Source organism: Planococcus citri, chromosome 4, assembly GCF_950023065.1.
Source record: "Planococcus citri chromosome 4, ihPlaCitr1.1, whole genome shotgun sequence".
In the NCBI taxonomy this organism is placed as follows: Eukaryota; Metazoa; Arthropoda; class Insecta; order Hemiptera; family Pseudococcidae; genus Planococcus; species Planococcus citri.
The window spans coordinates 24,960,276-24,972,276 of record NC_088680.1 but is presented as its reverse complement, the minus strand read 5'-3'; the positions used below and the strand labels follow the sequence as shown (position 1 = coordinate 24,972,276).

Here is a 12,001-nt window from a genome sequence, read left to right as displayed (position 1 = left end):
TGTAGATAATTCTTTTTTCCAGAAAAACCTTTTCTCAGTCCCCTCTACAATGCTCACCACCTATATAGATGATAGAGATTCACAAAGTTGAATTTTTTTTTTTTTTGAAATGGAGGTGAAGTTTCCTCTGCAAAGGTAGTTTCAAGTCATGGATATGTTTTTTTGCTTTAAACTTGAAAATGAAATCTCATTTTACTAACGTGATTGGAGAGATTTTTCTCGTGAAATCCGACAACAATTATTTAGGGCATCATTAAATATTTTGTCACTAGTATGAAGGCATTAATTTGAGCTCTCCCCTCTAATCCACTAGTTAATCTTGGGTGGAGATGGGGGGGCTAAAATTGGTATATAGGTTGATATTATGTAAGTAGGGACTTGACTGAGGGGTTAGAACTAGAAAGTTCACAATTTTAGAAATTTTGCCTGATACTTTAATTTTTTCATATCTACTTATATGAAAAAATTGGGGGGCCCAACGGCACGACTTTTTTTTCACCTAGAGGGCTGAAATTTTCAGGTTATTATTTTCTCACCTGAGGTCACGTTTTTGGGGGATGGGAGTGAAAAAAATCGAAAAAATTTTTTTTCACCATATAAATAAGGTACCTACACTCTAATATACCTACTCGTATGTATTATTTATGCTAATATATGCAATAATACGTAGGTAACGGAAAAATTCGGCGTTTAGGTAATTAATGTTTCTATATCGTCAGGTGCGCATACACACTAGCCCGTTGTCATTCAATCACAGAGTGACGAGTAAAACACACACATTAATCAAGTGAGATTTTTTATTCAATTCGTGAAAAAATGTCTGAAAAAATGAATGAGCTGGAGGATCCGAACGGCGTTGTCATTTCTGGAATTTCCGGTGCGTTTCCAAATAGTGATAATGTTGAAGAATTCAAAGAAAATTTATTAGCTGGAAATGATATGATTTCCTTGGTACCAAGAAGCAAAGGAGCAGAAGGTAATCAAATAAGTATTATGTACCTACATAGTACGTCGTCAATACTTTAAATTTGAGTACAAAGTATGCAAAAATGTTGGAATGAAAAATCTGTTTATTTTTAAAATTGAAGGGGCAAAATAAATAAGTAATAGTCAAAATCTAACATTAAAAATTGAGTGAAATTACGTGGCTTAGCTTGTAAATTGAAACGTTCATAAAAAGAATTCAAAAAGTTTAGATTCGTGCTCAGGAATAATTCTATAAAAGGTACCTAACACTTTTAAAATTAAAATTTGCACGCTGACATTGATAAATTATCGAAAAAATCCAAAAAGAAAAAATGAATTTGGTGTGGGTAGGAAGTGGTTCAGAACCAGATAAGGTTAAGTACCTGTTGTGGATAGTTTTTTTTCAAAACAAATTTTTGGGCCCAATTTCGAAACTTTTTTCAATCTGATGATTTGTAGGCCTACGTGTAAAGTGAAGCTTTCTGCACAAAATATATGAAAAACAATTTTTTTATCGAAACCTCTGAGAATCATGATGTAAAGTTGTACACATGTTAACCTGATGACGAAGAATAAGATATCACTTTTTAGTGTGCGTAGCACACTATTGGTTTCGCTTTGAGAAATGAAATTTTATTGGAACTGAATGTTCTCTTAAGCTATCCAACTGTTTTTTGTACCTATTGGACACCATTTGAGAATCATTAAGGCGGAGGGAATAGATTAATTTTCATTCAATTCGGATGGGTAATTGCTGAGTAATTGCAATTTTAGTTCATTATTTTAATGCATTAAATCCTAAAAAAGGGAAAAGGGGACTTGTAGAACACCTGCCGCACCCCATCTATTCCATCACCAGCTGTGTTTCATTGTACCCTGTTACACCCCCAGTCTGTTAGCTGTAAATTCCAAGTGGGCGTGGTTTGGTGGGGCGTTTACCAAACAAATATATTATTTTAATGCCCTAACCCTCGTAGCAAAGTTGTAGCTGAGTGGTTAGGGCATGTAGGTAGGAATACGAAATTTAGGGACCCAGGTTCGAATCCCCGTGAGGTAAGTAGGTAGGTGACGGATTTTTCGTAGGAAAATTGGATAGGTAAATGCTTTGGAGTTACTATGTAGTACATGGTAATGGGGCAAAAATAATGCTGAAACTGAGTTATGAATTATGATATCATTTGCTAACTAAAAATTCATTTCATTAATTTTTTGTCTACCTATAACCATAAGTATAAAGTAAGAATTACTTGACATGAATAATTTTCAACTTTTTACTTATAATTTAAAAATTACTTCAAAATGAGAAATTATTAAACTAATTTTTGTACAATTGAAACATGTAATTTTTATTATCATGATTTAGTAAAAGTTATTAAAACAAAATGATTTTTACTATTGGTACGTGGGTAATTCTCAGAAAAAGGTATAATTCGTGTACATGGCAAATTTCTCAACGGTTTTAGCATGAATTTTTTTTTTTTTTTGGTCCATTCAAGAATGACCCCACACACATTTCACACATGGTATTGAGGTTTTTAGACCCTCCTTTCATTGGTGTACATTTGATTTTATACCCGAAATGTCCTTCGACTTGGCTGTCACACATCATGTTTTTGAAAATGAATGTTATAAAGTGTCATGAACTTCATTTTTTTTTTGGAAAAATTGACACATTCTCATTATCATAGAACATGAAGGTCTCTTATTGTGCAAATTGCAATTGCAATAAGTCTATAGGAAGCTCACAATTCACATTTGAAAACTGTCACACACTTTTTGCGCAAATTTTCGAGCAATTTTCAATTATTTTTGGTAGCTTCCCAATCCAACATTTTTTTCTGATGAGTGGCTGCACTGGTTGACTGTTCTCATAGAAATGTTACCCCGCACCGTTCTTTTTAAAAACTACATTACAGCTCGTTCTGATCGTACTTATCTGTGAAGTTTTGATATTTCGCAAAATCTGTGTCCTTCGGCTTGGTGTTTTCATTTACGCCAATGAACCCGCCAAAACCAATAATTGAGCACGGGAAGTTATTCTACATGATAAGTACACATTTATTACGTGTTAAAAATCGAATAATGTCCAGTAGGTAAGGCTAGAAACGAAAAAACGTTGAGATTGTCCTTCGGCTTGTCCAGCACCCATTTGTCCTTCGACTTGGCCAAATTTCAGACAGCTGTACTTTTATCGCGCTAGTCGGCATATTACACGATAATATAAGCAAAATTTGACATTTTCCCCCTCCCCACGCCTCACCCTCCACCTCTACAAAAAAAATAACTCCAGATTCGAATTCTACGACCTTGAAAACATGTCAATCGACATATTACACATCGATGAGGGTCGAATTCTAATTATCGCCGTTTTGGGGGGCCGGGGTCCACAGTGGGGGGGGGGATTGAATTGAGGCCAACACTAGAAAAGGGATCTGAGACACACATACAAATGATTCCCACTTGAAATTTTCCAAAAAAATGATTTTCATTTTTCAAAATTATGCATATCAAAATCGACCCTTTTTCTGAGAATTACCCACCTATAGCAAAATTTATTAAAATGATAAGTTTTACTATACGATTACAGTAAAAATTATTGAATGGGATCTGGTACTTAATTGTGAGTATTTAGTTAAATTTTTTTGTAAAAATTACCCATATTTTTTTCGTGTAATAGGCAATGCAAATTCTTAACATAGGTATTTTATAAGATTTAATTCTTAATTTAGAATAAAAAGCAAGTTCTGAAAATTGGTTTGAAAATTTATAAATTTGAAGACAATGGAAATTCTAAAAAAAATAATATGAAAATTTGTATTTAGAGACGCTGAGAATTCCAAAAATTGATTAAAAGTTCTGTAAGTTGCAGATAATGTGAACTTGAAAATTATATGAAATAAGTATTGTAATATTTATGAAGAAGAAGAGAATTCTGAAAAATTGGAGACAATCTGAATTCCAAAAATTAAGTAAACGTTTTACAATTTGTGGACAATATGAACTTGAAAATTGAATTTGAAATTTTTTAATTTAAAGACAATAAGAATTCTGAAAAATTATTCAAAATTTGACTATTTAGAGGCAATGTGAATTCTAAAAATTGATTGCAAATTTCCTAACTCAGCAGCAATGCAAAATTCTGAAAATTTATTGATAACTTTATGAAATTGTAGCGATGGGGAATTTGGGAAATCGATTTGAAATTTTGTAAATTTTAAAACAATGCAAACTATGAAAAACAACTAGAAATTTCTTAATTTAGAAGCAATACAAGCTTATAAATTATTCTGAAATACCTATTGTAATTTGGAAAATATGAAAACACTGAAAAACAATTATTATTTTGAAGCAGTGAGAGTTTCAAAAATTCTCATCGCTGTGACGGTGTGTGTGTGAGTGTGACATGGTTGATTCACTTATGCACTACCTAGATGTAATAACGGTTATAGCTGTAGAAAAGGCAGCTAGCTACGCACACTTTGCAGCTAAGCTTTGCTTAGCTGTCTAGTTTTTTTTTTGGTCACATAGAGCGTCACAAAATGATTATCCTTAACTGGTGTCGATATCCGCAAACTGGTACTTTACCTTATGTCAATTGTTTTTAGCCAAGATACAACACTTGAGGTGCATAAAAACCTTTAAGAACTCATGAATGGTTCAAAACCTTCGTGAAAAAATTCTCGGATTACTTCAACGACACCGCCCCTGACCCCTCCAAAAAGAGGAAATTAAAATTTCTGTACATATTTTCTGATTTTGGCAGTTTTTAACTGAATTTTTTCACACTTGCGGGTAGGTATGCTGTCATATGATTTTGTGGATTTTCAAAAAAGTATGATACGATCGATCTATCAAATTGGATTTAAAAAGAATTTACGAGAAATTCAAACGTTCCAACGAAATTGTTTCTGGAACATTTTTGAAGAACTTTGAACCCAAAATTGGCTCATCATTTTCAAAATTATTTCAAATATATCACGCGACCTGACAAAATGGGTTAAACTTTTGCGAGGAAATCAAAAATTTTTATATTGCCTTTTTTCATCACCTATTTGAAAGATTTTGAGCCTGAAATTCTGCCAATTCCCCGGATAGTCATGATAACTTCTTAAAATCACAAAATGTTCGAAAAAAGTGTAGATAGAAAATTTTTGATTTTTCGCAAAATTTCAACTTATTTTGATAAATGGGAAGATACTTTTTCAAGAATCCTAAAAATCATAAATTAACGTTTGGATCCAAATTCGTATGTGAATTTCTCGCGAAGTTTTAGCCCATTTTGATAGGCTCAATTATTTAGACTGTAGTAAGCCTAATTACGTACAACATTTCATTTACTCGTAGGTTCAAAATTGGACATTCAAATTTGACTAAGTATGCTCTATTGTGCAAGTCGTTTTTTTGTAAATTCTTCACATAAAAGTAAATTAAGATCAAATCATGGGTTCCAAATCACACACAACAATGCTTACCTACTCATAACTCAAAATATTATTGCTGAAATATACATAGCTGCCTATGCTTTATTTACACGTTATACAGATGATGTAAAAGTTGGCTTGATGAAAACCATCGATCGTTTCGATTACTCTTTTTTTCGAATAACTCGTAATCAAGCCAAGAGTATGACCATTGGAGCGAGAATGTTACTAGAAAAAACTTTTGAAGCCATTCTGGATGCAGGTATGCGCTTATTTTTCTTATTTATTTATTTTTTTTTTCGTTAGCATATGATTGGATATGTAGGTATTTTTATACATATATTTCGCATAAAATTCAATTGACGATCATTTCAAAAACACAGGTTATAATCCTCAAGAAATAAAAGGAAAAAATATCGCGGTCATCTGCGGAGTTTGGGATACTAACGATGAAGGAGATCCAGCATGGGACCTGAAGCCAGATAATTATATTGATGTCTTTGGCAGAATGAGATTCATGCTAGCCAATAGGATTTCCAATTGGTTAGACGTGCATGGTAATAACAGCATTTTCATGGACGAATTTTCCAACATCCACTTCCACCGATTCAATTGCGTATATGTAATACTATTGTAGGTCCCAGCTATCCAGTGAACACAGCTTGTTCGTCGTCTTTGTATGCTATTGACCATGCTATCAAAGCCATCCAAAGAGGACAATGCGAAGGAGCAATCGTGTGTTCAACCAATTTATGTTTATCAATGGTTGAGCTTTTTAAACATAATCCTCTTCTTTCCGGTGGAGGAAACAGTGCGCCGTTCGATGCTGATGGTACTTACATACACATATGTCCTTTAGGATTGAAATTGAAATGCAAACTTCGACTCTCGTTATTTTGCCTGCGCCTGATTTTACGAATAAATCGATCGTTGACTTAATTTGTTAACTCCGTACTTAATTTTTCAGCTGACGGTTACGTGAGAGCCGAAGCAGTGGTTGCATTTTTTCTGCAAAGGAGGAAAGTTGCACGAAGAATTTATGCTAATGTGATTCATTCGACAACAAATAGCGATGGTTTCAAAGAAGAAGGATTCGCATTTCCTTCAGTTGAGTCTCAAGTGAAACTATACAAACAATTTTACGAAGAAATTAACATGGATCCGCAAAAAATCGCGTATATCGAAGCTCATGGGACGGGAACGAAGGTAATGAAGCATTGTATACAACAATGGAACTAATCGAGGAATCCCGTCCGAATACGTTTTCCCGAATAGAAAAACTCCAAATCGCCGTTTTTCATGGTCAATTTCCCAAATCCCATTTTTCCAAATGCATCAAAATATCTCTCTAAATTTGAAACAGTGAAATTTCACTGCTTAGCAGTCCCGTCATTTCGGCTTCTTAAAAGCAGTAGTTTTTTACTGCAAAACAGTAACAAAGTTACTGAATTGATCAGTAAAAATGATTTTTACTGGCCAATTCAGTAGATTTTTCACTGTTTTGCAGTAAAAAACTACTGCTTTTAAGAAGCCAAAATGTCGTGACTGCTAAGCAGTGAAATTTCACTGTTTCAAATTTAGAAAGTAGTGCTAAAGTTTAGAATTTGGTTTTTTCATAGTTGTGGGAAAAATCACGGAAAATTATTTAAATAAAATTAGCTTTAGTTCGAATATGAATAAACCGACTGTTTGACCAAAATTTGAGCTCTACTGACGTTTATTTGATGAGCTGATTTTACTGGGTTTTCAAATTTTCCAATATCACGTACCTACATAAATAAACTATCCGGATGAACATATATGTGTGTCGTGTATAGACCCTCCGGCACAATTTTCAGCTGCTCAAGTTCATATTATGGTGGGTAGAGACGAGATTTTTCAAATTTACAGAAAAGATGAGAAAAAATGGTAAAAAATCCTGTTTTTTGACCGGACAGCCGGATCCGGTCAACGATGGTATGATGAGTCGATCAGGTCTCACAGAAGACACGTCTTTGTCTAATATTTGAGGTCTTGAAGTTGATTCCCTGGAGAGATGCACGAAATTAGCAATTTTTTCCTGTTTTCTGAGTGAAACAGCTCTATACTTACTTACCTGAGTAAACAAAATTTCAAACCTTCACTAAAAATCAAAAAATCAACTTGAGCAGCTGAAAATTGGAGGATTGAGGTTTTTTGAAGTCCTCTTTCCGTTTCATTCAAATCGGAGATTAACGCATGGGGAGCGGCTTTCCTTGTTAGAAAGCAACCTTGACACCTCGTCACCTCCGGTTTCGCTGAAATTTGGTACACTGAAAGTGCATGTCATCAACTGCACAGAATCAAATTTTCAGCTACCGAAGTTAATTACAGCGCTTTCTGGAACGATTGTAGGGTGGCCGAGAGAGTCTAATTCCTGTTGAAGGCTCTAGATCGACTCGAATGTGATCGAAATCGATTCGGGAGGTCGACTTTAGTACCCAAACCAAAGGAGGAGTTGCGACAAGGCCATTTTTTGGCACTAGCTAGTTATCGACTCAACCACATTCAAAATGTTGTAATAAATGTCCCAAATACGAATCCGTGGTTGGTTAACCCAAAATGACCATTTTTGGGCTCCAGGGGTTCCCAAAGTTGCGAATAAAAAATAATTCTAGGAACCACTGAGTATTATTTTCAAAAACTTTTTTAGCATAAAATATCTGTTTGAACCAAATAAACGTTATGCGAGGTGATTTTCTCAATTTCGACCCTGAGGGGCAAAAATTGGGGGTTTTAATTTTTTGAAAATTTTGGAACCAACATATTGGACCTACCCCTTCGAACCCCGCTAAAAAGCCTTTTACAGTTTATTAGTACATGAAAGACCTCCATCCACCAAATTTTGAGCTCAATAAAAATGTTCGCTGGTACTTAAAAATCCAGTTTTCCAATTTTTCGTAATTTCGATATTTTGGGAATCCCTGGAAAACTAGAAACCTGCGTTTTACGCCAAACATAACGTTTTGAAGTATATATTCAATAGTCTAGATGAAAAAGTTTAATTAATCTCCCTGCATATTCGTAATTTTGGAACCTTTTTTTAGACCCCCCCCCCCACTTTAGGCAACCCTAAAAAAGGCGCTTTCGCATATTTTTTCAAATAAATTGAAGAATTTACGTTTGAAACACACTAGCAAGTGCTCGATAATTTTTCATATGATTTTTCCAGTAACTTTCAAAATTGAGCTAGTTTAGGTCAAATTCTGGCATTTTTACTTCGTTGAAATCATGAAAATGTTATTTTAACGTTTACCTACGTTTACCTAACTCCTCGAAAAAACGTTAAAATAACATTTTCATGATTTCAACGAAGTAAAAATCTCAGAATTTGATCCAAAATAGCTTAATTTTGAAAGTTACTAGAAAAATCATATGAAAAATTATCGAGCACTTGCTAGTGTGTTTCAAACGTAAATTCTTCAATTTATTTGAAAAAATATGCGAAAGCGCCTTTTTTAGGGTTGCCTAAAGTGGGGGGGGGTCTAAAAAAAGGTTCCAAAATTACGAATATGCAGGGAGATTAATTAAACTTTTTCATCTAGACTATTGAATATATACTTCAAAACGTTATGTTTGGCGTAAAACGCAGGTTTCTAGTTTTCCAGGGATTCCCAAAATATCGAAATTACGAAAAATTGGAAAACTGGATTTTTAAGTACCAGCGAACATTTTTATTGAGCTCAAAATTTGGTGGATGGAGGTCTTTCATGTACTAATAAACTGTAAAAGGCTTTTTAGCGGGGTTCGAAGGGGTAGGTCCAATATGTTGGTTCCAAAATTTTCAAAAAATTAAAACCCCCAATTTTTGCCCCTCAGGGTCGAAATTGAGAAAATCACCTCGCATAACGTTTATTTGGTTCAAACAGATATTTTATGCTAAAAAAGTTTTTGAAAATAATACTCAGTGGTTCCTAGAATTATTTTTTATTCGCAACTTTGGGAACCCCTGGAGCCCAAAAATGGTCATTTTGGGTTAACCAACCACGGATTCGTATTTGGGACATTTATTACAACATTTTGAATGTGGTTGAGTCGATAACTAGCTGGTGCCAAAAAATGGCCTTATCGCAACTAACTCCTCCTTTCAATTTTTTTTTTCGTAGTTTACCATTGTTATGCAAACCTTGTCAATAAATAAGCTATTTCAGTCATTTTTCGAAATTGGACAATATTTGAAAATTCAACTTCGACAGTTAAAAATTCGGTTCTGCTGTTTGGGTGACATGAACTTTTAGTGAGCCAAATTTTGAGTTAAATCCGAGATGACCAGTTAACGAGATTCGCTTGTTGAGTAGTGAGAACTTATCCATGTGATACATATTATAGGTAGGAGATGTTGTAGAAGGAACATCAATAGAGCAGTTTTTCTGCGCTGATCGTAAAACACCCTTAAAAGTGGGCGCAATAAAGTCCAATATGGGTCATGGTGAAGCATCTGCAGCATTATGTGCCATAACTAAAATGATCGTAGCCTTTGAATCTGGAACTATACCTCCAAATCTCAGATTTAATACACCGAATCCAAACATCAAAGGATTATTAAATGGAAACCTCGAGGTAACGTTTCAATTGAACTTTTATTATTCGTGATAAGCGGTTACATAATACATATGTACTCACAACCAGACCTGATAAAATTTCAATTGATTTTGTTTTGAAGATTATATCGAAACCTACACCATTAGAAGGAGAATATTTCGCTTTGAACTCTTTCGGAATTGGTGGGTCGAATGGTCACATTGTATTATCACCGCACACCAAGGTGAGAAAAGAAGATGACTTGTTGAATGGGGCAATTCCACGGTTAGTGACTGCATCAGGAAGGACTGAAGAAGCCGTTGACTATATTTTAAACGAAGTAAAACGATACCGCATAGCCTCAACGTAAAGTGGGTCATTCATATAATCATGGTCTAAAAATCCACTCTTTATTTTACAGATCAAAAAAAAACATGATAATGCAGAATACATGGCACTGTTTCATGAAATTTTCAAAAATGACATAAGTGGTCATCTTTATAGAGGATACATAATTTTAGAAAAGAATAAAGAACACCCATCCTCTAAAAAAGTGGAGTACCTTTTTCTCAGTAAATAAATTTCAACTGTTTTCGCAAATGTAGTTAAAAAACATTTCCAGTTCTTCGGCGGCGAAAAGCGACCCATATGGTTCGTTTTTAGTGGTATGGGATCACAATGGCCTACTATGGGGAAATCATTGATGGAAATACCAATCTTTGCTGAGTCCATTCAAAGAAGTCACGGTGTTCTGCAATCAAAAGGAATCGATTTAATAAAAATCATCACAGATGATAATCCACAAATGTTTGACAATATTTTAAACTCGTTTGTTGGAATAGCAGCTATTCAAGTACGAGTACCCGGGGAAAAAAGTTCAAACTTGGCCATACATGATCATGTATGGTGGATGAACTCGAGCATACATGATCATACACAAACCGAAGTTCCATACATGCTCATGTTACAAAATTGTCCCCCACATGATCATACATGTCATATATGATCATGTATGATCAAGTATGATTTAGTGTAACCATGATCATGTGTAAATGCGGGGATTTTTTTTAACATGAACATGTATGATCATACTTAAAATTCGAGAATGTATGAATTTTTATAGTAAAAATATTGTCAGTATAAAATATATGGGATGATTTGCTGAATGGTGTAAGTACATAAGATGTGCTAAGAATGCAAGACAAATGTGGATAAATGAATTTCAGACATTTTTCCAGATTATAGACACTTTTCTAGATTATAGAATAAAATGTATGATATAAAACATGCAATTTCATACAAATGATCCATACATGAGCATGTGGGGGACAATTTTTTAGTATGATCATGTATGAAGTCATCATACATGATCATGTATAGCCAAGTTTGAACTTTTTTCCCCGGGTACCTACATTTTGCTCACATGAATTTAGTTTGTATTTGGGATGTATGTATAGAGATTTATCACAGATTAATTTTTAATACGGATGATTCAATAGATAGCTTTGGTAGACGTATTAAGAAAATTGAACATAGAACCAGATGGAATTGTCGGTCATTCTGTAGGAGAATTGGCATGTGCATATGCTGATGGATGCTTGACAGCTGAACAAATGCTTTTGGCAGCTTATTATCGTGGTCTAGTTTCGTTAGAAACTGAATTGATCCATGGTACTATGGCGGCTGTTGGTAAGCATGAGACAGCATAATGCGTATATACATACCCATAATGATTTTCCTCGCCACCAATTACTGCCAAATTCGCACATGTTGTAACAGGTGAAAGTTTCAATGTAGTGAAAGATCTTTTACCGCCAGAGATTGACATTGCATGCCATAATGGTCCCACCAATTGCACTATATCAGGTCCAACAGAAATTATACAGGATTTCATTAAGATACTGCGAGAAAAGAAAATATTTGTTCGTGCAGTCGACACTTCGAATATTGCGTATCACAGTCGCTATATTACTGCAGCAGGGACCAAGCTTGTATCTTACTTGAAAAAAGTATAACTTAAATACCTACCTACTAGCTTTCTCATTCTCTCAAACTTCCAAAAAAATCATACAGCA

At 34.3% G+C, this 12,001-nt stretch overlaps 1 protein-coding gene across 1 annotated transcript in view; it reads left to right on the top strand.

Annotated features, from left to right (window-relative positions):
• Positions 1-734: 734 nt before the first annotated feature.
• LOC135842565 (fatty acid synthase-like) overlaps positions 735-12,001 on the top strand; it is a 41,611-nt gene continuing 30,344 nt past the window's right edge. The window contains exons 1-11 of the mRNA XM_065360086.1: positions 735-976; positions 5,509-5,649; positions 5,771-5,944; positions 6,025-6,219; positions 6,355-6,593; positions 9,735-9,965; positions 10,069-10,266; positions 10,348-10,479; positions 10,549-10,779; positions 11,426-11,615; positions 11,706-11,935. Of these exons, the coding sequence (XP_065216158.1) occupies positions 817-976; positions 5,509-5,649; positions 5,771-5,944; positions 6,025-6,219; positions 6,355-6,593; positions 9,735-9,965; positions 10,069-10,266; positions 10,348-10,479; positions 10,549-10,779; positions 11,426-11,615; positions 11,706-11,935 (2,121 nt within the window). The 5' untranslated portion in view covers positions 735-816. The remainder of the gene's footprint in view (positions 977-5,508; positions 5,650-5,770; positions 5,945-6,024; positions 6,220-6,354; positions 6,594-9,734; positions 9,966-10,068; positions 10,267-10,347; positions 10,480-10,548; positions 10,780-11,425; positions 11,616-11,705; positions 11,936-12,001) is intronic.